The sequence below is a fragment of the Mustela putorius genome, unplaced genomic scaffold, assembly GCF_011764305.1.
Source record: "Mustela putorius furo isolate JIRA1106 unplaced genomic scaffold, ASM1176430v1.1 tig00001069_pilon_pilon_pilon, whole genome shotgun sequence".
Lineage (NCBI taxonomy): Eukaryota > Metazoa > Chordata > Mammalia > Carnivora > Mustelidae > Mustela > Mustela putorius.
This window is the reverse complement of record NW_025421558.1, coordinates 2912505-2938614: the sequence shown is the minus strand read 5'-3', so window position 1 is coordinate 2938614 and position 26110 is coordinate 2912505. Positions and strand designations below refer to the sequence as shown.

The following is a 26110-nucleotide window of genomic DNA, read 5'->3' as shown; positions in this document are numbered from 1 at the left end:
CTTGGGAGAGGCACTCTTCCGCATTACTCCTCTCCTGTTTCTTCCTGGAACTATTTTCCTGACGGTGCTTTCTGTTTAAACTCTGTATGCATTGGTGCATTATCTGATGTCTTCCCTTTTTTTCATTAAAATGTATATTTCTGCAGAAAAGACAGGAGCCGTAGTGGCAAGGGCAGAAAAGTGAGCAAAGAGTCACTTGCATTTATTGGCATTCAGTTTCAGACAAAAAGCTTTTTAGAGATTCTGAGGGATACTTTCCTATTGGAAAGGCTTGCTGAATGTTCAGCTTTAATTATTTATCCTTCGTCTCTGAATTGTCAGTGGATGATTTAAAGGGACCCTCCCATCAACTCTACCAAAGTAATAAGAACAGAGTAGCTTAAAGCTACTGTTACTATTAGACCTGCCAACCACCAACCGATTTTAATTAGATTTAACTTTTGCTCTTGATGTAACACAACTTGGCTGTGCTGCCGCAGTTTAACAAAGGACCATTAATCATTTTATTTAACAAAAGATGTGGGCCTGCACTGAAAGCATTTAAGAAAGAGGTTAAATTTGTGCATGCTAAAGTAATATTCAACTGAAGCATAATTGAATCCTAGCCAGTGGTGAAGGAAAGTGATATCCCAGGGAGGACCCTGAGCCTTGCCAGAGCCGGTTTTTCAACCTCAACGCTATTGACATTTGGGACTGGATGAGTCTTTGTTGTAGGTGGCCGCTCTGTGCATTGTAGGATGGATGCCTGGCAGCATCTCCGGCCGCTGCCCAAGAGACTCCAGTTAGCCCCATCCTCACCCGCCGGGGGATGCTATTGTGACATTCAAAAATATCTCCAGATGTTGACAAATGTCCCAGCGGGGGGGGGGGGGTCTTCCAGCTGAGAGCCACTGCCCTAGAGGAATATACGGCCCTCATCATTTCTGTACCGTCTACCCCCAATATGGTTCATTTATCCCGCGGCTGTCCCCCCACGGCGGAGGCCCCTGGACTGACACCGCCCCACGCCTGAACAGTGAGAAGTGCAGCGGGGCACTAAATTTCCTGTACTTCCACCTCAGTCTCTCTGGCAGGACCCAAGTCTTGGCCCTCTGCTCCTTGAAAGATTCACTGTGAGAAGCTGAGATGGCTCCGCTCAGCCAGGAAGCAGTATATACGCTTTCCTTATTTATTTGTTTAGGGTCGGTCTTCCCCCACTAGAATGTGCGCTCCAACCCAGGAGCGGGGATTTGTGTCAGTTTTGTCCGCCGCTTTAGCCGTACTGCCCAGAACAGTGCCTGGACTGGAGCAGGTGATAGATACTTGTTAAATGCCCAACGAAAATAGTGTTGATCTAACTGGCTTTCGGGCTTCTTGCCAGTAGTCTTGTGCAGCCTTCCTCCATGATGTGAGTGACACTGTTTGCCTCTTTAACTTTAGAAGGTCAAAGCAGCTGTCTTCTCCTTTCCTCTTCCTGTCTTGTCCACGCAGCTTTTTGTCTCCAGGTAACGTAATGATGTGGGGAAGTCATATTGCTGGGACCACTGTCGGTGGTGTCGTATCATAAAAAGCTGTTCTACTGCATCTCTTCTCCTTTTCTTCTGCGATCACCAGCGTCACTCTGATAAATTTCATCTAATTGCAGCGTTTATATTTGAACCACTTGTTCCGTGACCCCTGGTTTGGGCCATTTAATACTGATGGGTCTTCCTCTGTCATGCAAACTTTTTTCCCCCAAACACCCATGCTGGTAAGATGCACGAAGCTGTATGAGAGAGTTTTCATTAAAGGATTCCTTAATAGAACTGACTGCCTTCCCTTGATTGCATAATCACCAGCTAATGAAATTGTCTTGGTAATAAGAGCTATAGTGTATCACATCCTCTCTTGAGACAAAGTGCAAAGACAATTGTATCATCCCGGGAAGAGGATTGATTGTTCGCAGTTTGAATTTGATTGTCCTTCAGGGGGACTAAACAAGAGATCATCTCCAGCTTCTCTAGTGCATTCTGTTCTTTTGGAAAGTTACTGTTTGACAGTCCTTACAAGTGAAGCATATAAATATCGTGCTTTGTTGCAAGAGAATCAGAAGGAAGTGACTGTCTTTTTTTTTTCAGTTTTGTAAACGATACAATCGGCAGACCAGCTGGATGACCCCACACGGGCCTCTCAGTGGAGGCGTAGATCAAAGCTTTTCATTGCACATCTTCAAAAATGTTTTTTTCACTATAGGAGGGAACCCCCGAGGAAGGTTTGCCCTGGGCCTGGTGCAGAGTGAATGGAAGGTCTATGTGAAGAGACCTTTAGATAGAGAAGAACAAGACATTTACTTCCTCAATATCACTGCCACCGACGGGCTTTTTGTCACCCAGGCTATGGTGGAAGTGACCGTCAGTGATGTGAATGACAACAGCCCAGTGTGCGATCAGGTGAGATATGTGCAAATGTCTTATATATATTGCTGCTTTTTACTCTGCCCTTCTAAAATTAAATCAGAGCCCATTTCATTTTTCTCCTTAGGGTCAAGCTCCTTTCTGTGCTTTTCTCCTTAAATTAGTGAGCTCCATTTGGATGCCAGAGGGTAGGAAAAGGCATAGGTGGGAAGTTCAGATACCTAATTTTGCCCACCCTCCAAAAAAAAAAAAAAAACCCAAAACAAAACCTTAAAATTAAATAGTGTTTAAGGAATCATAAGAGACCTAATGACGTAAAGGACTTAGGTCTAAATCACTGATTCTATAAAAGAAAAATGGACCACTCAAAAGCAGAAATTGTTTTTCTAATAAGTTTGCACAGCTGGTTAGTGGCAATGTTGGTTATGAACCCAGGTCTCCAGGCAATTCATGAAATAGCTTGTCCATCACAATACAAAACATGACAGCCAGCACAAGATACCAGTAGCAAATTTTATTTTCTTTTTTACTGAACTTAAATCACTGTTAATTTACCTTTGCCTTACTATGTGGACCAAGAGACAATATTGGTAGTCTATAGCTTAGAAAACCGTTGCAAATAGATTGACTCTATCATACGAATGCCAGACATGGAACTCTTTAAAGAGTGGAAGGATCCAAAGAATCCCTGGTGCTTAACAGAAAAGGGGATCGTGATCAACACGTGGCGGGACCTTTGTCTGCTTTCTTCACCATTGTAGTCCTAGCATCTAAATCGTACCTAGCACATGGAGAGACTCAATCAGTATTTGTCGAATGAATGAGATTGGCCGGGGACTAGGGCAGGGCAAAAGACATACACATTTCATCATATATTGTAAGATAGCTCTGTAGTGAAGGGAGAAATAGCCAGAGCTAAATTATATGAATGCATTTTTAAAGAAACCATTTATAATGTGAAAGATGGCTATCGCCTCACAAATACTAATGACTTCATTACCTTTCTTTACTTTGGCAGGTTGCATATACAGCATTATTTCCTGAAGACATTCCGTCAAATAAAATTATCCTGAAAGTCAGTGCCAAGGATGCCGACATTGGGTCCAATGGAGATATACAATACTCACTCTATGGATCTGGAAATGACGAATTTTTTCTAGATCCAGAAAGTGGTAAGGTGAAATGTATTCCTTGGGGAAATGCCATTGCTAATCCGTGAGAAAAGTTGAATTCTCATGTGGTGTCATCACTAGTGGGTAATTAGCATACAAGAACTTTGATATGATGCCCTTGCTCTCTAGGACCCTAAAAAATGCTAGTCACACTTGGTGTCTGAAGATGTATTTGGCCTATAAAATTTGCCCTGACTTTCCTTACATTTATTAGCATCAAGTAATCAGATGTGGTTTTCCTGTTTTTCATAGCTGATTTAGGCATCTGCTCTGTAAAGAATATAGAGTTACATCACAAATATAAGTTGCAAACCAGACAGCAGTGCATAGGAAGGAAGAGTTTTTCTCTCTTGAAATCCCTTTTGGGTCCCTTCCCAATGCTTATTAATACACTTGTCTGGTTTTTATTAAATATTCCTGCCTAGTTTCTCCAAAGCTATGAGCCCTCAGATTAGCCTTGATATTCAGGCAAAATTTATAAGGTCAGAGGTTGGGTATGTTAACGGCAGATGCCCACATTGAGGGCCAGAGCTAATGGAAAAGACATTTCTTAATGGAGGTATGTCATTTCAGTGCTGTATACTGGATGGCTCGTCCAATGGCAAATTTTAAATGAGGTGTAAAGACTGAATAATTTGCACATTTCCAATGTTGTGTTTGGTCCTAATGAATAATAACTAACTATTGAGCCTCCAAAGATGATGGCTTCTCCCTGCCACTCTCCCATGTCAGCTGGGTCCTACTAGGAAGCACTTAGCTCTACGGAAATATACTGCTTGGCTACATAGACCTAGCAATTATTTATTAAATAGCTAACATTCATTGAGTAACTAGTAGATATAAAAGCACTTGATGGGATATCTGCGATAGGCTGCAGAACCAGCCATGTCCACGGGATATAATAAGCCAGTGGGAAACACAGACCAGTAAGCTAATAATAATAATAATAATAATAATAGGCAGAATGAGATGAGTATCCTAGAATGGCTTTAAGGGAGTTATATCTGGGCACAGGGGAAAAAGGCGCTGATATTCTCACAAGGGGGAAGAGGAAACTGTTTTAAAGAAGAGCTAGCATCTCAAACGAGGCAGGATTCTAGAAACGAAAGTAGGTTCCTGCAGGCCGTAGCGGCAGCAGGAACAGCGAGCACAGCACAGCCGGGGAGGGCCGCTTGTGACATTGTCCCTGGCAAGAAGAGTTGTGGAAGGGCTGGTGATGGGCGGAGGAACTGCAGGCCAATCGTGGGGGGTCCCTGAGGCCCCAATGAAAAACCCCTGGAAGTTTCTGAGCAGGAGAAGGAAGTAGTCCAAACCGTGTTTGAGAACTGGCCTCAGCAAGGAGTCCACAGAAGGAAATGCTTTATAAGCCTAGATGGCTTGGTTGGAAGAAGGTCTACTAATTGTATTTAACAATAATTATACTTCAGGAGTCATACTTTTCCCCAAATCGCGTTTATTCGGGTCTGTCTCTGCTCGTTGCCATTGTCCATTGAAATTTAAACAACCACCTCGAGTCTCCACAGGGACTGATGCCCAGCACGAGCATAGATGACCCAGTGGATAAAGTACAGACATGACTTACCTGCCGATCCAAACTCTGCAAATATTCCTCCACCAAGAGTCCTCCCCCCAACAACCACAGGCCCTTCTATATCTCGGCAAGTCAGGTTTACCCCATCACGACAGAATTCCTTCCAGACCTTTTTCTGCTAAAACCAGCTTCTGCTTTGATTGTTTCCCTCTAAAACATGGAGTAAAAAGATACTGAGTCTCTGGAAGCAGAGACCCAGCCCCTTCTGGGTCTGTGGATTATTGACATGTCTAACCACAGGAGAACTAAGGATGCTCGTCCATTCGCTATGTTTTTTCTGAAAATCGAGCAGAAATCTAGAGACATGCTTTGCTGGTCCCCAGAGCATGTTTTCAGAGGTTTCAAGGGGCATAGAGCCTTCCAAGGTAGCCAAAAGAAGGAAATCCTGATACCAGAGGTTTCACAATGGGATTAATTAATTTAAAGGCCACACAGTTGATTTGTTGTTGCCTCGAGAATCCCATAAATGTTTCCCTGGTGCTTAACATTGAATTTCCTCTGTCTTTCGAAGTATAAGACACCTGGGCCAAATGTCATTGCTCCTTCCTGTGTTGGGGATTCTTTATAAACTTGGTTCTCTGCTCTTCAAAGAAAGAGGATTTTTTGAAAAGCCAGGCCATTTATTTTCACAGGTGAGTTAAAAACCTTGGCTCTCTTGGACCGGGAAAGGGTCCCCATGTACAGCCTGACTGCCAGGGCCACTGACGGAGGTGGTAGGTTCTGCCAGTCCGACATCCACCTGATCCTGGAGGACGTGAATGATAACCCACCTGTGTTTTCTTCCGACCACTACAATGCCTGTGTCTATGAGAACACAGCCACTAAGGCCCTGTTGACCAGAGTACAAGCTGTGGATCCTGACGTTGGTAAGTCAGTTGCATTGATGGAATGCCTCCATGTTTTATGCACTTGGCATATCTTCACCTTTCCTTTGGTGTCACCAGCCGACCTGGGTTCCTTGGCATTAAACCAATGACCACATGTCAGCTCTTCTCCTGATACACTTCACATGTGCACAAGAACTCTGCAAGGTGTCCTCCCCACTTCCCAGCATCTAAAGAAGTGATGCTTTTAATGTCCTTGCCTTTTAACAAAGAGTTTGGGATTTGTTGGCTTTTTTAACCTTTAGAATAAAAATAATAGCTTTCCTATTTGCCCATTCCTCCTGAACACAGTTAAAATGCTGTGTCGCGTGGCCAAAAGAATTCATTTCCATTTCTATAAAGAATTGCATCACATGCTTCAGCTGACATATGACAATCGCGATTTATGGGAGAGCCCCCTAGTGCAAAGAACAATTACTAAATGGGCTGCCGGTCCAATGTCAATTTTTTTTAACTGCCGCTTTCCAATAGTCTTTTGGTCACATAGATCCTGACGTTACTAGGCAGAGCGAGGGTGGTGGAAGTAAGAAGGAATTTGAAGTGAAAGTTGCTAATAAAGTTTGTGTTCAAGTCCACTTCGCATAATGAGATGGTGGGTTAGAGAAGACGGGAGTTAATTGCAGGTAGTCCTTTGGAGAATGCATAAGTTATCGAGGTGACTGCCTGATGGAGTGTAAATACAAAAGGGCATATAGAGAGCCTCTTGCGTGTGCATTTTAAGAGCTGTAAATCAGAGGACAAGAGAATGATGGGGTGTGTCTGCGATGCTAAACAGGCCTTTATAGAATTCAGTGTCTTATTGCTTAATTCTGAATTGAAAGAAAAATTATTGGACTAATGGAAAAGTAAATATATGATAATTAGTTGAAAACAAGCATAGAACCTGGGGTCTCTGCATATTTCCCCTTCAAGAAATTAATGGCTACTTCAAATTATTGCTCTTATCTCATTAATGTAATTTTCCAGGCGAAGAACCAACCCTTTAAAAGTCTGCATATTATGTAAAGCTTGGTAAAAAATAGTGAACAGGAAAAGACTCATTTGGGATTTATAATTATGGAGTACCTACAGATACTCTTTTTTTTCTCTTTGTAACTGTATTTCAAGTTCCTTCCAAAACAAGGCCCCAAGGTTCATGTGTGTCCCTCACCTTGCTCCACCGCTGTCTTGTACAGATACTCTTTTTTAAAGGATCATTAGAAAACATTCTCTGGACTTGTAGGAGGAGACTTCTGGGGGGGAAACATAAATGGAAATTATGCAAATAAATCTTGTAATAATTTAAATTTGAGAATGTGTAGTTGAGCCATAGATAAAATGTTAAGATTGATTTTTTTTAATTAAGTTATTTTAAAATCCTAATTTTTAAAAATTGAAATGTTTCTACTCATTTCCTTCAGGAAGGAGTTGGGTCAGTTCTGTCTCCCAGAGATTGAAGAGCGAAGGAGCCTGATTAGTGCACAGGGTAGCATGACCAGTAGACAGTGGGGGGATGTTACGGGCTCCCAGATGTGGCTTGTACTGAAGAACATACAGTTAGCTCCATCCTCCTTTTTGCTTCTTCTGAGTCAGCCATCCAGGTTGGGAGTTGGGGCAGAGGGATGACTAGACTCTGGGCCTTTAGCTGGGAAGAGATGATAAAGCCTTGAAAGGACCAAAACCAGAATAATGATCTCATCAGCACCTGCCTTTACTCATTTGCACTCATTAGCCAAAGTCTCACATTCAGCTCTTCAGGTAGATCCTGAGGTTGTGAGTGCTGCTCATGTAATAAACTTTCCCCAGCCGTAGTGTCTGTCTCCGAAAAATTCTAGCATAGCAACCTGGTTTCTATTTCTCAGTTTTCGTACAACTCATTGAGCTATAAAAAAATAAAAGAACCGAGATAGCTAAAACAAACAAATGAACACATGAAAATGCAGAGTAGGCACCTGACCATGTCTCAGGCCGAGGAAGAGGGTGTGCCAGTCCTGGCCAGAGCCTGCAGAGGAATTCCAACAACAGAGGCATCAGTCTCAGCTCTCATCAAGCCAACTTCCTCTGAGTCCCTGGGCATCAGTGTGGCCTCGGCCATTTTCTTTAGCAGCCCGATCAGAACACTTTCTTTCTCATCTGTCATGACAGACCACAGAGGAGCTTGAACTGTGTACTGAGATCACCAGCTCATCCAGTGGACAGTTCATTTTGGGGCCAAGTTGAACCTCTGAGCCGAAGCTGAGTTTGCACATTCATCATGAGACTGAATCCAGCCCTCTGGTGTCTTTAGTTTGGCTTAATGGTGTTCTAAAAAGTTTGACCCCATTGTCAATAAATGTCAGGAGATTTTTATTCAAAATTCCAGTTTCTAGCATATTATCAAAACAGCAACAGCCCTCAGAAGACTTCAGGTACACAGCTCCATAGTGACAGGAGTTGTAGGAGAAGCAGGAGCATCACTTACCCACTCTATTTCCAGCCACTTCGATTAATGTTAATTATTAACATTAATTTAATTAATTATCTATGAATTAATTAATTAAATTGACTGATTAATTTGATTGGTTATAAATTGAGTTGATTAATTTAATTAATTATAAATTGATTAATTAATTATAAATTAATTAATTTATGTTACTGCCTGACCCTCTGGGCCTCTTTGGGACAAGAAAATAGCTGATTTTTAAAAAAAATTTATTTTGAAATAGTAAGAGGTTTATAGGCCGTTGCCCAAAAAAAAAAAAAAATGTACAGAAAGTCACATGTACCTTTCACCCAGCACTTTCCCCCAGTAAGGACATCTTGTATAATATAGTACACTATCTGATTTGGTGTGTGCATGTGTGTGTGTGAGTGTCTAGTTCTATACAATTTTATCACTTGTGTAGCTTCATGTAACCACCATCACAGGGTTCCCCCCTGTTACCCCTTCATCACCACACCAACCTCCTCCTGGTGCTTCCTTCCCAAACTCTAACCCGCCAGCAACCATTAATCTCCATATATATAATTTTATTATTTCAAAAACATTATTTAAAAAGAATTATATAGTTTATCATTTTCTGAGATTGGCTTTTTTCATGAAACAAAGATCCATCCCAGTTGCCCATTCCCTTGAGATTCGCCCCAATTGGTTTTTGGTCCGAGGAAAGAACATTGGCTCCATCTGTGTAGATGATGGGACTGTTTGGTTCATGAAACTTCTTTTGTTCAGCATATTCTTTTACCTGAAGATATAAATTACTTCATCACCATTTAGCTACAGCATATACTAAGTCACTGTAAATTACAGAGAAAAGACAAGGGCATATTCCTCTGAAATCTGATTCTATAACTTCATGAATTCAAAGCTTTTATATAGACTTGCTAAACTTTCATAGCCTGATTTTCTAATTTGAAAAAATATTACTACTTTTAGCCAAACATCTCTTTCCTATGCTGAATTCATTATTCATAATACAACCAGACTAATGTTAGAATAATTGCCTACACTAGGAACAAAATCAAAACAGAGGAGGACAAGATAAATTCAACACCCATTTTATGAGCTCTAAGAAATAGTATGGCAACTGTCTAGATTTTAATATCAAAGCTTTAGTCTTCCTGTAAAATGGAAATATCCTCAATCCCATAAACTAATGGCATGACTTTATGACCTAACATGCTTAAAAATGTGATCCTTTGAGTAAAGATTAGGGGACCTTTTGTTGTACTACCTCTTTGGGGTTAATATCTCCCTATTTAGTCTACCTCATATAGATAGGGTTTGTGTCCAGCTTTCTAATTTGGAGGGTTTTCTAAGCTAACAAAGGAAACGTGCAGTGATGAATATCAGAGCTAAAGTCTGTAACCATTTTAGGCAAAGTTATATGAAAATAAAATGTAAACATGCTCTACAAAATATGCTATAGCTCATGATTTATTGAGAGGACAATTTCCAACATATTTGAGATGCAAGAAGACATATTCTTCCTGTTATGGACCGGGGACATAAAACAAAGAAAGGTTCTAATAAGCAACTCACTTACTTCTTTCTTATTGACTATTTCCTGCAAGGGTTGGAACATCTTTTAGGGATTTCAGAGAAACTTGGGGATTCATAACACACATTACAATTATTTTCCATTCAATTTAACAGAAATTTAGTGAGTAGCTATGTAGAAGACACTACAGAAGGAAACACAAGATTCTCCAAGATGAGGAATATGCAGTGCCAGGCCTCAGGTCATATGCACGAATGAAGAACATGAATCAGGAGCACACACACATTTAACAAAAGGCAGAGCTCCCAGAGCGAATAAGATTTCAACAGGCAGGTGTAGGAAGGCATTAGGAGACAGGAACCATGAGGATAAGCTTGTGAAGTTGGAACATATGGACCCAACTCAATAACTGGGAGAGTATCATGTTAGCCGGGATAGAAAGAAGTAAATGAGATGAGAAAAGTCATCTGGGCTTGACTGTGGTGGTTCAAACAGACCAGGATTGTGTACTTAAACCAATCAGTGGAAAAGAGCTACTGAGTACTTCTGAGAAAAGAACTCATCAATTCTAGGTTTGGGAAATGCTAATCTGACAGAAGCCTCTAAATTGAAGGTGAGGAAAGCTCCCAGGAGGGTATTGAAAAAGACCACAAGGGCCAAAATTAGAGTTGTGGCTTTGGGATTTAAAAAGTAGGAGCATGGCCATTACCCAAAGTGACTCTCGTGGCATAGGAGAAAAGGGGGAGGGGTGGAAGGGGAGTAGCCCTCCCCACCAGCACACCAGCAGAGGCCATAGGTGGACCTCTCAGCTAGCCACACCAGTGCACCCACAGCTGTCACGGCCCAGCCACACAGTCCACACAGGCGACACCCCTGTAGTACCTGATTCTGGACACCAGCAGGGGCCCTCTACATAAGGCCACTCCTTCAAGACTGGGAGACACAGCTGATCCACCTAACACAAAAACAAACACAGAGGGGGTGCCTGGATGGCTCAGTTGATTAATCATCTGCCTTCTGCTTGGGTCATGATCTTGGGGTCCTGGGATCAAGCCCCCACATCAGGCTCCCTGCTTAGCAGGGAGTCTACTTCTCCCTCTCTTTCTGCCTACACCCCCCTTGCTCATGCTCTCTCTCTCAAATAAATAAAATCTTTAAAAAAAAAAAAAGAGTGAGAGATAGAGAGAAGAGAAGAAAAAGAACACTGAGAGCCAACAAAATGATATGGCAGGGAATATGATCCAAATGAAAAAAAAAAAATTTTAAACCTAAAATTAAAAGAACCAGAAATAAGCAATCTACCTGATAAGGAGTTCAAAATAATGGTCAAAAAGATCCTCACTGGACTGAAGAGTGGAAGAACAGAGTGAGAACTTTAACAAAGAAATAGAAAATATAAAAGAGAACCAGTCAGAGTTGAAAAATACAGTAACTGAAATGAAAAATAGAGGGAATCAGCATCAGATTAGATGATGCAGAGGAATGAATTGGTGAGCTACAAGACAGGGTAACAGAAAGCACCCAAACTAAAGAGCCAAAAACAGAATTTTAAAGAATGAGGGTAGTTTAAGTGACCTCTGGGACAATATCAAGCATGTTGCATATAACATTTGCATTATAGGGGACTCAGAAGGAGAAGAGACAGAGAAAGGGGTAGAAAACTGATTTGAAGAAATAATAGCTAACAAGTTCACTAACCCAGGGAAGGAAACAGACATCCAGGTCCAGGAGGCACAAAAAGCCCCAGCAAGATGAACCCAAAGAGGTTCACACCATAACACATAATAATTAAAACCAGCAGGGAGTGCACTTCAAGGGCTTAAAGAAAAATGAGAGGAATTCACCAAGAAATGAGAAGAAATGCCTCTCCCAGTGAGGGCTGTGTAGGTGGTGCATTACATTAAGGAATGAATTAACAGAAAATACAGAAAGTCTCTCTTAGAGTCTTCCAGAATGATGCCTTTCCCTCTAAAGTGAATGGTTAGGTCCTCATATTAACAGAGTACAGGAAAGAGACAGAAAAAAGTGATGATCTTGTGGCAGAACTTTCCTATTTTGACTCAAATATTTGTATTGCCACAGCCCTTAGAATTCTTTCTTTTGTGCTGTCATTCACTATAATAATGTAAACTTGCTGTTCATGTTGGGGGTTCATTTTCTGAATATTTAATGAGGGAGTTGATATGGCTCCTGCGCTGTGCTCTCATGGAGCAGATACTGGAATGAATTTGTTTTTCCAAAGCACCAATCTTGTCAGAGGAACTGAATGACTGGCCCCGTATCTTGGAGCATTATTTGTTCCAAGAGGGTAGCTCCTTATGAAGGAGCAGAGATTATTTATTGAGTAATGTTCATAAAAATAACCCATGCGGGTTGTTAAGCAGAGATCTTTCTACCAAACCACATTACATGGATCTCTCCCATTGTTTTTTAATCTCTTCTGACTCATCCTAGCCTTGTGTATGTGCCACTTACTGAGAGCCATGAAAAGTGATCTGGGAAGAAAAGTCAAGAGAGGAGATAAGTTCTCAGCAAAGTATTGTGGAGTAGGTGCTGGAACTATGACAGAAAAGCACACTGAGAGCTCTGGGCTAGCAGATTCCTACATCTTCATGGGACAAACTCAAGGGAGTGTCATTCACATCAATCTGTAAGGACCTCCCTGCATCCTTAGGCTCACATGTTCTTTCCATGGTGTATGTAGTAGAGAAAGAAAGAGCTCTGTCTTCCTCTTCTTATAGACCACGAATCTTATTAAATCAGGACCCCAACCTTATGACCTCATTTAACTTAATATCTCCTAAAAGCCCCATCTCCAGATACAGTCACATCAGGATTAGGACATCAACATATGGATTTCAGGGAGACACAATTCTTTGCATAGAACTCTCTCTCCCTCCTTTGAATGACTCACCTTGGGGAAGAGAGCTATGATATCCAGGTAGGTCTATGAGAAGCCCACATGACAAAAGACTGAATCCCTATTGGCAACTAGATGAGGGAGCTTGAAAGTGGACCCCTACCTCCATTTGAGCCTTCAGATGAAGGTGCAGCCCCACTCAACAGGGAAATGAGAAACCTTGAGCATAGCCAGCCAGCTAAGCCATGCCTGGATCCCTGCCCCCACAGAACTCGTGAGATATTAAATATCTGTTGTTTCATGCTAAGTTGTGAGGTAATTTGGCATGGAGCGATAGAGAATGATCACTTTAATGCAAGTGTATGGGCCTTCTGAATTCTGTCCACATATCCTTAAGAATCCCTTGCCATTGCCATTGCCCTCCCACAGGCTCCACTCTGGGAGGAAGACGAACTGTCGTGCAGGGCAGTGGCAATAAAAACAGGGCCCTCTCTCAAGGAGGAGTGGTTCAGCCAAGCTGAGAACTTGTTGCTTTGGTGTGGCATGGTGAGTGGTAATACCACAGCATTGGCTGCTCCTTGTCGCTGTTCTCATGGTTTCCTGGATTTTCTCTGGAGCCATAGGCATCAGACCCTAGCAGATCTTGAGATATTACACTGAGAAAGGCCCTGAAACAAAATCCATTCAAACCCTTTCTAATCCCGAAGAAGAAACTGAGACCCTTAGATAAAGAGACGTATCCAAGATGACTTTCTTAGTGGCAAAATGGGATCTAAAAAGAGGGTATCCTGACATCTCAGTCCAAGGCTCTTTTCTGTATTCTAGTAATTTCTATCAGATGACTCAAGAGGAATTCAATTCTGATTCAGCCTGTATGCTCTTACATACCATTTTTCTATGTCTTTCCTAATGCCTTAGAGCTTGTTACCTCTAAGCTGCATAGGTCAGTGATTTAATGTGGTTTTTTTCTTCCCCAAAGCACTGTTATTCTCTAAAGTATTAGATCTTTGAAAGTGGCTGAGAAACTATTAAAATTTTCATAAAAATTAAATAATCCCCTAAAGACTTGGAGACATAAGCCATTTCTGGACCATGTTGTGGCTGAAACCCTTTGTCTCTTGGGGATATCAAAAAATATAATATTGTGCTTAAAGCCTGTCTGCAGAGAGTCCCACATGCTGACACATGTAATCTTATTATGGCCAAAGAGCCACTGACAGTCTCACCTCAGATGGAGAAACTGAGGTTCAAAAAGTTTAGGTCACTCCTCTTAAGCCATCTGGTTTACAGACGGTGGTCCTGAGCAAAGGTTTCCATGGCCCCATAAAGCCCTGAATTCTTGAGCTCCCACCAGTTCAGGATAACTTCTTCAGTCTCTGGTGGACTGTGGACTGTGGTGGACTCAATGGTGGACTGTGGACATCCTATCTCCTCCTTGTCACATTTGCCTGTTACTTTGGGAAGCAATGGTGGACTGTGACATCCTATCTCCTCCTTGTCACATTTGCCTGTTACTTTGGGAAGCAATATCCTACAGTGGCTTTGGGAGGAGACTGGATGAAATATTCCAATTCCAACCTTTACTGTCTCACCTTACATAAGCTCTGCAGCCCTTTTGAACCCCACTTCCTCTCTGAAAAAATGGGAGATACGAATTCCTTGTTTCCCCACCAGACCATGAGCTCTTGGAGGGCTAGGGTACTGCCTTCTGTGTCACCAGCCCTGCCATGGACCAGCCACCCAATACATACCCCACACCTATCTGTTGAACTGCCAAGTTGTTGGACGAACCACGTGAGCCATTCCAACATAACTTCTAATGTTATGTCTAGTGCGTATATGGGTTCCTTCTGCCACTCACAGAGCCTCAAATCCCTCGTGGAGGAAGCCTCAGGTGCTGGAAATTAATCTCTCCATCTCCGTTGGGAAGAATGTGAGTGCTTTCTGTCACACAGGGCTTAATTTGGGACCATGAAATGACCCTCTATGCCTAAGAAATTAGGATCCCTTCAGTTGATTAGAGCCCTACAAAAACTACTCCCTCCCAAATTCCAGGATCCAACACCAGAAGAAAAATAACCCACAAGAACCAGACAAACATGTTACAGCCCTGACTGTGCATTAGAATCCCTTTGGGAGTTTCTAAAAATAAACAGCCAAAAATAAACACAAACAGCTGAGTGCTCCATCTCCAAAATCTGATTCAGAAATTCTGAGAGAGGGTTGGGTAAGCACCTTTTTTCCTCTTTTTGACTGTGATGCCTTCCTGGTTTAGAAGACTTTGCCTTTGTCACATATAAGTTGTTGTCATTATTATGTTTTTTTAAAACCCCGTTTCTTCAGGGGGTGCCTGGGTGGCTCAGGGTTGTGGGAACATGAAATCAGATGGAGCCCTGTGTCAGGAGCTTGTGCATGGAGCCTGCTTTGAATCTGCTTGAGATCCTCTCTCTCTCCTTCACCCTCTGCCCCTCTACCCACCCCCACCTGTGGGCATGCTCTCTCTAAAAAAAAAGGAATAAATAACAAAATAAAGTAAAATTCAATTTCTTTCAAACAGGGAATCTAAACCAATGAGATAGCTGATTCCTTCCAGAAAGGAATATATTAATGAAGGGCTTTAGCACCACTCCCTATAGGGAGGGAATAGTCAGGGGATTCGAATTTCTACGGTTGATGGTAGTGATTCACTGACACTTACTCACCCATTCACACAGGACTTCACTCCTGGGTGCCATGAGGTTCGGTAACAGCTTCTGAGCTTCTCCGTGGGTCAGTTCTGATCCAGCATGCAGGGATTCAGAGTATGGATTTACAGGAGTGCTGGTGTCTTGGGGAATTTCCACCTACTGCTGGGCATTTTGTGCAGACACTACGGACCCCCTATACCCCCACTTTTCCTGCCTCTTCAGGGTATGTTGAGGTGCAGTAGAGTGTGCTCGTCAGCTTTGCGTCACCATACTCACTATCATTTCACCTGTGAAGCCTCCTTGACAGGCCCCATGATGTTGTCCGTCACCTGTGGGGAGCTCCTTGACAGGCCCCATGATGTTGTCCGTCACCTGTGGGGAGCTCCTTAAATAACATCTCACAGATTACAAAAAGCTCCCCACTCGGACAGCCTCTTCCTCCTACTCCTCTAGTCTTCCTTCTCTCTCAGCAGATTCATCCATTCACTTATTCCCAGCTTTCCATTTACTCTAGCTCTGTTTATCATAGCTATGGTAATTTGCTAGTGGTTCTGAAAATAGACAGCTTTAGCTTCTGCCCTTCTAAACCTCTCATTTAACAGTACTGAGCCCTTTGCCCTTCTGCGAGCACCCAGTATCATCATTCTTGACTTCAGGTGTGTGCGCGTCACCAAAATGCCCCTTCTTCTCAACACTTTTCCACTTTGGTACTCCTGACAACTCCTATCTTTCCTTCATGACTCAACTGAGTTGTTTTCCTCCCTTGGAAATGTCTATTGGCCGTCCCTCTCCAACAATCAACTAAATCCATGATTGTCTCCTGACAGATGGGAGACATTGAGGGGCTGTGATTCTTCTGTGCACTTCTAGTGTCTACCCTTGGCAGGAGTTCTATGAGGATTTATTGGATGGAAGTGATTTATTGGAGCGATGAATGATTGATCCGGTGGTCATACATAACGACCCTCTTCGGAAACATTTTTAGTATTATCACATAGAACATAGAAGTTCTAAGTTCTGTGTTTGCATAGAACATAGAAGTTCTATGCACCAATAAAGTCAGAGTTTCAAGTACTTTGATGAATTCATTTACCCACACTTGACTCTCCTGGGCTTAGGAAAGTGCCAAGCCATAGATGGTTGAGAGGGTTTATATCTGGATGAATTGCAGCTTTTGAGGTATCATGGAAGGTAGTGTTGCTCACCAGCGGGGCTGGCTATATGGGACTGCAGCCTTTGCATATAGTCCTTTACTTAGAAGGACACCATGTTGGTTTATCACTCTGCTGGGGCTATGCTGAACTTTACAACTTTTTAAAAATGAGGGGCCTTGCATTTTTATCTTTCATGGAACCTCTCAATCATGTTGCCAGTGCTGCCCAGCAGAGCTGGTACTAGCCCAACTGGAGAGTCCCCAGTCTCTGTGGTATCATCAGGATCTCTCCAACCCTGACTGGGGCTCCTTATGTCCTTTTTGACGATTTTGGGGATTCCTGACTCCAGAGTTGGTATCTCGCCTGGGGGAATGCTCCAGTGTCAGTCATCACCCAATGAAAAACTTGTAAAAGGCACTTAAAACAGAAATAATCAAGAGAGTCTATTTAAAGTCTAACTTGAAAAGTAATTGCAGTTCTATGGACCTCTTAATGGCAACTGTCTTTTATTTTCTATCATCTGAATGCCTATTTTAAAGACATAAAAAAGTGGTCAGTTTGAGCTCTTTTGCTATAATGGGATTTTATTTGCCTTCCACAAACAATGAGAGGAGATTTGAGGGTAACCATTTTCTACTACTTAATTTAAGGATACAAAATAGTTCAAAACAGTGTATCACTTGAAATAACTCAATAATGAAACCTTGACCAAAAAACATTTTCTAAGTAAAGTCAGTGTGTTTAGGAGCACAAGAAAAAAAAATGGGGAATGGAAATACCCAGAAAAAGAATGCTTATACAATATATAGATATCCTTTTCTACAAGTACTTCAAATGACATGTATGTTGAGAACTGAACTGGCCTGGAAAATAACTCTGAAATTTGACTGTTTTCCAAAATTTCCAAAATTGGTAGTAAATTTTCCATACATAATTATTATAATAGTCCTTTTACTTGCTAGAAACATGATCTGTGTCCACTATAAAACCTAGAAAGATAGGCAAAAGGAAAAATAAGTCAATTCTAACCACTGTTAGGGCTTGGGTGAAGTATCTTCCACCTTTTTTCTTTACAAAAATGGACCCCAAAACTAGATATGATTTTGTAACCTCCTCTTTTCACGGGCTCAGAAACATAGTTCTGTGTCGCTCTATATTCTTTCACGCTTTTGTGTGATTGTGTATGTAGTATTCTGTGATATGAATGTACTGTAACTTATTCAGCCAGTCCTCATTCTTGGACAATTGGGTAGTTGCCAATTTTATTAACAAATGCAAATATCCATTTGGCAATAGTTTCTGTATATATGTGTGAACGTTTTGTGTACATCTTTAAAGATTTTATTTATTTATTTATTTATTTATTTTAGAGAGAGAGGTTGTGTGTGTGTGCACATGAGCAAGTACAAGGGAGGGGCAGAGGGAGAGAGAAAGAGACAGAGAACCTCAAGCAGACTCAGCTCCCCACTGAGTGTGGAGCCCGACGCAGGGCTCGACCCTCAGATCCAAGAGTTGGACGCTTAATCAGCTGAGCCACCCAGTACATTTTTAATATCAAATATTCGCAACTTCTCTCTGATGCAGCCATTTGGGACTCTTCTGTTCTTCAACACACACACTTTCCAGTGTGTGCCGTGTGTTTCCCGCCTCCCTGTGCTGTGTTAGCTCATACTCCTGCTTTGGTCCCCCACTTGCTCCTTCTGTAATTCAGTGTTCCTTGCTTTCTGGCTGTGTGCGGGGCCCTAGACTCAGCACGGAGATACAGAAATCACAAGACACAGTCCCTTTGCCTAAAAGCTACATTAATCAAGTGGGAGAGAGGACATAACTGATGATACTGTAAAAATCCTGTTAAGGGAGCACAGAGAAAGAAGTAACTGGGGAACTGAAGGAAGCTGTCCCGAGGAAACCTTACAGAGAGCGTGCAGAATGTTGATCAGAGAAGGAGGGGAAGAGAGTGGTCTGAGTAAATGGACAAGCATGAGCAGAGGCCTGGAAGGGTAAGTGTGCATGGAGTCTTTATAAAAGCCAGGGGAGGCAGCACACAGTGGAAGGGGCAAGAGGTAACACTCATAGGGTGGACTGGGACTGGAGGGCAGAGGATTGGAAAGCCGTCCTCAAACGTCTCCACTCTGACTATAAGAAGTGAGCAGTCAGGAAGGCTGGGTGTCTTAGTCGGTTAAGCATCTGCCTTTGGCTCAGATCATGATCCCAGGACCCTGTGATCGAGTCCCGCATCGGGCTCCCTGCTCAATGGGAGCCTGTCTCTCCCTCTCCTCCCTGCTTGTGCTCTCCTTCGCAATCTCTCTCTCTCTCAAATAAGTAAATAAAATCTGTAAATTTAAAAAAAAAAAAAAGGAAGAAGAAAAAAAAAGAGGAAGTGAGCAGTCAGTGACTATCTTGAGCCGCTGAGGCAAAACTGGATGGAGAGTTTTAAGCGCTGACCTCTGGTTAAGTTTGGCCACGAGGGGAAAGCCTCTGAGGTAGTTAGCCATCAGGAGTCTCTTGCTACAGTCTAAGTGAGACTAGAGAGGAGCTTCACCTGGCGGCGAGACCTGGCCACAGACCATCAAGAGATGTCTCCAAGACAGAATCAAAAGAACCTGCCATTCCAATTCAGAGGTGAGAAGGACACTGAGGGAAGGCATGCAGGAAAATCTAAACCTTCTAGTTTATTTTATTTTTTTAAAGATTTTATTTATTTATTTGACACACAAAAAAAGATCACAAGTAGGCAGAGAGGCAGGTAGAGAAAGGAGGAAGCAGGCTCCCTGCTGAGTGGGGAGCCCAATTCGGGGCTTAATCCGAGGACCCTAGGATCATGACCTGAGCTGAAGGCAGAGGCTTTTTTTTTTTTTTTAAGATTTTATTTATTTATTTGACAGAGAGAGATCACAAGTAGGCAGAGAGGCAGGCAGAGAGAGAGAGAGAGAGAGAGAGAGAAGGAAGCAGACTCCCTGCCAAGCAGAGAACCTGATGCGGGACTCGATCCCAGGACCCTGAGATCATGACCTGAGCCGAAGGCAGCGGCTTAACCCACTGAGCCACCCAGGCGCCACCATAAACCCTCTAGTTTAAATAATTCCTCATCAATTGTTAAACTCCTAGGTTTAGAGACGGTGTCCTTTGGGCTCCCCTCCCCTCAGAGCTGTACCCAGACTAGTCAAACAGGTGGCACTTGGCAAAACCTGATGAAATGCAAGGGTCATGTCCAATGTCTGCTGTGAGAAAGACAGAACCCTTGCCCCTGTCAGAAGTAACTACTGTCTTTTAAGGATAAGGCCGTCAAAAAAGAATGCAATGACGTACTCAAGAGCCAAAACTTTGTCTATCATTTTTCTTCAAGGGATAATCCTTCTAGCTTAAATAAGAGCGTGCCTTAGTCACCAAGTCTGGGCCATAAAGACTGTGAAAACTCAATATACTTGTGGGATTTCTGGCACTGATGAATAGGCATTAATGAAAGCCGGAAAAGTGCTGGTTCAAAACCAATGTATTAGACTGCCGGCAGTGTGGGATTGGGGGACTGACCAAAATGGAACATGAAGGAACTGTCAGGGGTGATTGAAATGTTCTAGATGCCAATGAGAGCCACGGTTCCATGGGGGTATACATTTGTTAGAATTTATGGCTGGACACTTAAAATGTGTTCCTGTGGCAATACACTAATTATGATGCCTCAGGATAACAATAAAGTTGATGAAAAAAAAATAAGCGATGAGAACCAAAATTTAGAAGGTTACTAGAGTCTGATTGTTGAGATTATTTCAGATCATTTCTTCCCCAGATAGCTATTCCATTGGAATTCAAATTCTTTTATTAAAAGCCAGTCTAGGGGTGCCTGGGTGGCTCAGTTGTTAAGCGTCTGCCTTCGGCTCACGTCATGATCCCGGGGTCCTGGGATGGAGACCCACATCTGGCTCCCTGCTCAGCTGGAAGCCTGCTTCTCCCTCTCCCCCTCCCCCTGCCTGTATTCCCTCTCTCATTGTGTGTGTCTCTCTCTGTCAAATAAATAAATGGCATCTTTTTTAAAAAGCCAATTTATAAGAATTGAGCAGAGCCCCCATTTTTACTGGGCTTCCTAAAGACCAGATGCTGTGCATTTTGCTGGGGGTATGCATGTCACAGATAAAGGTCCTGATAGAGTCATAACTGCCTCCGACCGAAAACCCCAAAGCAAGCATGACAGGGCTCTTGCAGTTTCCTTAAGCTTAGAGAGCTTGATGTTAGAAGGGAGGGCAGAAAACATTTTTTCCACGTTATAACAATCTCAATGTACCTGCTGCGTCGCCATTCAGTTTCAGTGCTGATTCTAACACCTTTAACAATCTCAAACATAAAGGTGAGTTCTTCTGACACTGGGTTAGATCCCTGGGAATGACCCTACAGTGAGCTTTCTTTCTCACTGAAGTGATAAAACCTTGCTGGAAGCCGTATATGTGAACTCTGAACCCTTAACTGAGTGGTAAGAATGGCTGTGCTAAGTTTTCTTCCCATCCAGGATATTCCAGTAGCTCATCATGATGAGGTTTACTTTGTACTTCAGTGATGAAGCCTACGTATGCCCATGCCTGCAACTTAATGAGCACTTTGAGAGTGGGGGATGATCTTTTGGAAATATAAACGAAACTCTCTCTCTTGGTTTAATCTGGACATGAAGCACGGTCTAGAAGGTCGTTCTGGGCCTCAACTGACCTGGGTTCTGTCACTTTAAAAATGAAGAGACCTGAGACCCAGGGAAGAAGTTAAGTGACCTGTCCAAGTATGCTTGGGTAGTTTGGGCAAACCATGGGCCAGAGGCAAGATCTCCTTCCAGAACTGGACCACTTTATTGGAAAGCATTCACAACTTTGACTTTTATGTGCTGTTCCATGCCCAAAAGATCTATCATTCCATTTGGCTGAGTTGAGAGGAACCTAACCGTCATTTAGAAACCTTCCAAGGAAGGGAATATAGATGCCCTTGGCCACCCCTACCCCCGACCCCCCGACAAACACACAGTCTCATAGCATTCCCAAACTTGGAATTTTTAGAGGTTCTTTCTTCCCTCCAAGCCCACTCCACAAAATGCCACTGCCTCTGACTTCCTTTGAGCAAATAGGGATTTTAATCACTCTCTTTTTACTTGATTTTTATCCTCTGAAGACCTGCCTGCTCCGTTTGCCACAGTTAAGGCGAAGAAACTTCACTTACAGTGAAAGGCGTACTTCTCTCAATAGCCTGTCATTTCAGCATTTTGAGAAGCTAAGTAGCTCCGTCCTCATTAAATTAGGCTCAAATTGGAGAAGAGAATTACATACTTAAAAACACAGACACAAAATGATGGATTAATGTTATACCTTAATATAATACATGGTGTCATGTAGTAAGAGCATTAGGCCAATTAGCAAGCAAGTTTTCTACTCGGGTTCATCTTTTCTGCTGGGGAACATAGCAAAGGGATGGTGATTTGAAGGATGGCATTTATCCTACGCCCTTGGGTAGAAAGTTACCTCTTCAGCGACATGACCTTCATTCATTTAGCAAAGATAGCTCCCATCACATGGTAACACAGCAAAGATCCAAGTACTGCACCTCCAAATTGGCATTTACCCATCTGACTTTATTTCTAGAAATCATCGAAATCCATTGCAGTTGGGTCCAAATGGGAATTTAAAAATATTCCAAAAATATATTCTGCTCATTTCTTGAGAGCTACCAAATCATAAGTGATACCATTAAGCAGGTTTGTTGGTTTGAGGTGTTTTTTTTCCCCTCCCCCTTTTCTGGTCTCGCTTCCGTATCAGTCTGACTGGGAACAGAAAGGAGAAGGAAAAAATAAATCTCCCAGTTTGTCCTGGTGTGAATGCCCAAGGTACTGTCAGAAGCAAAATGAATGGGAAGTGGGGGGGAGTTTGGGTCAGCAGCTTGGTGGGGGTGGGGGTGGGGGGAGGGAAAGGGATGGCTTTCTGCTGTGGTAAAGCAGAAAAAAACCCGTCACCGAATTTAAATGAACAGAATCTGCCTGGAGGGGAGCCGTGGTCTTTGTGTGCTGATTAATGTCAGCCTTGTAAACGGAGCTCCAACAACACGGCTCTCTGGCTAGCCCGCTGAGCAGGATGCTCAGAGAACACAGCATCTCCTGCTTGAGGATGGGAGCAAAGCCCGGCTCCTCTGAAAAGGCTGGAAGAGAAAGCGGCAGACAGGGAACATACGTGATAATTTTAATTAGATTTTAGCTGTCTGTCCCAGTGAAGGAAACCCAAGGCAGCCATGAGAGGCACCTTGCCTTCAGGCCCTGCTGCCACAGCCGGGTGTGGCTCCAACCCCTTCCTCTCCTCACTCAGCTCGTCCTGAGCGCCCCTGCTGTCAGAACAGCAAGTCACAAATTCCCTTCTTCTGGACGATCTCCAGGCCTGAAGGGGCATCGTGTCTGGGAGCAGATCTCTGGAAATCCTCAAGGGGCTTTGCCTAGGCAACCCAGGACTTTGTCCCTTGTGCTTACCTAAAAATGTTAGTGGCCAGGGGCAAATCCGTCAGTCCTTGGTCTGTGCCTCAGAGAAGTGGGTCTTGTAGTTGTGAGCAGATGCTCAGATGAAAGACCCTGCGTGAACTTCCTGCTCCATCTCATCCTTGGTAAGAGCCGTTGGTCTTCCAGATGCTGGGCATGGAAGTCAGATCCATAGGCCGCGTGTGGGATTTGAAAAGCCGTGTGGTATATTTGTGTCCATCGCCGATGTGTTTCCATAAATCTGTGCTTGTGATTTTGAAAAGTTTCCTGAGAGCAGCTAATCAGTCCAGGCCACCTCTGGGTCACATAACCAGCTCTGACACCCAGGCAGCACTCTTGGAACACTGGGTATATTCACCCCCCAGAATCGCTGAAGAATTTAAACTTGGAGCCACCCCGCAAAGGGTCAGAAAACATCCCTGAAACCTCTGCTCTGGGGCTTTATGTCAAGGGACAGCAAGGGAAGAGGAAAGCCTTCTTGTTTTTAACCCCCGCACCAAGAAAATCAGAAGTTGGTGTTTATATATCACAGGGTAGTTGTTTTGAAAGAGAAATAAAAGTAAATGATGAAACTTTGGGGAAAAATGGACTCTCTGGAATGGAACCAAGAACAAGCTCTCTCAGTGTTGACCTTTTGGTGAAAGCCACATACTGCAATTTATGTCATTCCCTCTAGATATATGATTTTATTGGTTTGCTGGGAATTTTGGCTTAAGGGAAATTACACATTGTGAGGGGGAGGTAAAGTGTTTAACTCTTATTACTGCCAAATGCCTGACCCCATGGTAAGGTGTTATAGTGGAAAACAACACAGACGGAGGCCCTCCCCTCTAAAAGCTTACATTCTAGGAGTCCATGATTCGCAAGAGACATTTTCAGTTGGCCATTCTAGCTAAAGACCCTTGATTCATGGCTGTCTTCATTAAGAGCATTTAGAATCAAGGGGCACCTGGGTGGTTTAGATGGTTAAGCATCTGTCACCATCTCGGGTCATGATCTCTAGGTCCTGGGATCGAACACATGTCTGACCCCCAGCTCAGCAGGGAGTCTGCATCTCCCTCTCCCGCTGCCTCTTCCCTGCTTGTGTTCTCTGTGTGTGTCTCTCTCTCTTAAATGAATAAATTTTTAAAAATCTTTTTAAAAAAGCATTTAGGATCAAAATAATGCTTTTTCAGCCTACAAAGTCATTACATTTTGCCTCTTACAAATCTTCACACCTGCTGAATTTGGGGTGCATAAACTATTTTGAAATGCTAAAGTCCTCTGATGAAAAGAGTTAAATCGGTCTCCAGAACCAGAACTCAATCAGATCATCATTCACTAATTTGTTGGTTGTTGGTAGACATGTCCTGGCTGATAAGTTCTAGCTTTTGTGTATATTAAGGTAAAATGATATTTTGGTTAAGTAAGCACCTTCCTTTAAATCACAGAGCTTGAGGTCACCTTCTGAGCAGGTATTCTCCCTTCTTTGATGGAGTGCTCCAGGCTCCCTGGCCACTGGATTTCTTTTTTCTCTTTACATCCCCTTATGGCCTCACCCATTCTCATGGCTCTGCACAGCACCTGAATGCTGGCAGCCGCCCATTCATAGCTCGCGTGGACCTCTGCTCTGATCTCCAGCCTCCTGTGCTAGCTCCCTACTTGAGTCTCCACTTATGTATAAGATGCCCATCTCGAATTTAATCTGTCCAAAATGGGGCTCCCATGGGGCGCCTGGGTGGCTCAGTGGGTTAAAGCCTCTGCCTTCGGCTCAGGTCATGATCCCAGGGTCCTGGGATTGAGCCCCACATCAGGCTCTCTGCTCAGCAGGGAGCCTACTTCCTCCTTTCTCTCTGCCTTTCTGCCTACTTGTGATCTCTGTCTGTCAAATAAATAAATAAAATCTTAAAAAAAAAAAAAATGGAGCTCCTGGCCTGTCGTCCTCATCCTCCTGCCATCCCCTCTGACCCTGCCGACGGCAGCTCCCTCTTTTCAGCTGCTCAGGCCCAAACCTGAGTCATCCCAGGATCTTCTCTTCCTCTCACACCCTGTATCCTGCCAGCCCCACCATCAGAAATCAGCCTTATCACCTACGTGTTCAGAACAGGCTGGCACCGACCAGTTCTCATCATCTGAGAGGCCTGAGCGAGCTGCCGCTGTCACATGCCTGAGCTCCCGTGGAAGTCGACCAGCTGTCTCGGCTGGTTCGCTCGCTCGCTGCTTGTCCTGCTCTTTGCACCCAGCAGCCTGAGTGATCCTGTTAAAATCTGAGTCCCATGTCATGACCTCCCACCTCAGAGACTCAGCTGGCTTCCCACCTCAGCACCACAACCCCACGCTTTCTGCTCCCCAGCCTGCTCTCACCCAGAAACCATCTTCTACTCCTTTCTTCCTGACTGTGTCACATGGGCCTTCTGGACGGTGCCTTCAAACACACCAAAGGGGCTTCCACATCTGCCCTCGTGGGTCCCTCTGCCTGCCCTCTTCCCTACCCTACCAACAACTGTGCTGTTCATTCCTTCCCCTCCTTTGGGTGTTTATTCAAATGTCAAGGCCTTCCGTGACCACCTTGTTTAAAGTGACCACCCTTCCCTCCACCTCACACACACTCTCTCACTGCAGTATTCCCATCACCCCTTACGGCTTTATTTTTCCTTCTTTTTACTCCCTAACATACCATTTATTTTACTCTTTATTGCTTGTTAATTTCTTATTTACTCCCACTAAGTGTAATAATTTCCTCAAGAAATGTTTGACTCTTGTCCATTGCTAAAATCCCTAGCACCTAGAATAGTGCCTGATCAATTCCACACACACACATGTGTAAAGGGAATGGATGAATTTGTATTTCTCTTTCTGTGGCACATCGTTACCCGTATATCTATTGACATCTTGGACTTTTTCTTTAAAAATATGTGGGCTTCTTTAATATGTGAAGAATACACGACTACTTACATTTCTT

At 43.2% G+C, this 26110-nt stretch overlaps 1 protein-coding gene across 3 annotated transcripts in view; it reads left to right on the top strand.

Annotated features, from left to right (window-relative positions):
• FAT3 (FAT atypical cadherin 3) overlaps nucleotides 1–26110 on the top strand; it is a 660150-nt gene that overhangs the window by 571895 nt on the left and 62145 nt on the right. For all 3 annotated transcript variants that reach the window (XM_004763574.3, XM_004763573.3, XM_045087202.1), the window contains exons 11-13: nucleotides 2212–2408; nucleotides 3391–3544; nucleotides 5768–6001. In XM_004763574.3, the coding sequence (XP_004763631.1) occupies nucleotides 2212–2408; nucleotides 3391–3544; nucleotides 5768–6001 (585 nt within the window). The remainder of the gene's footprint in view (nucleotides 1–2211; nucleotides 2409–3390; nucleotides 3545–5767; nucleotides 6002–26110) is intronic.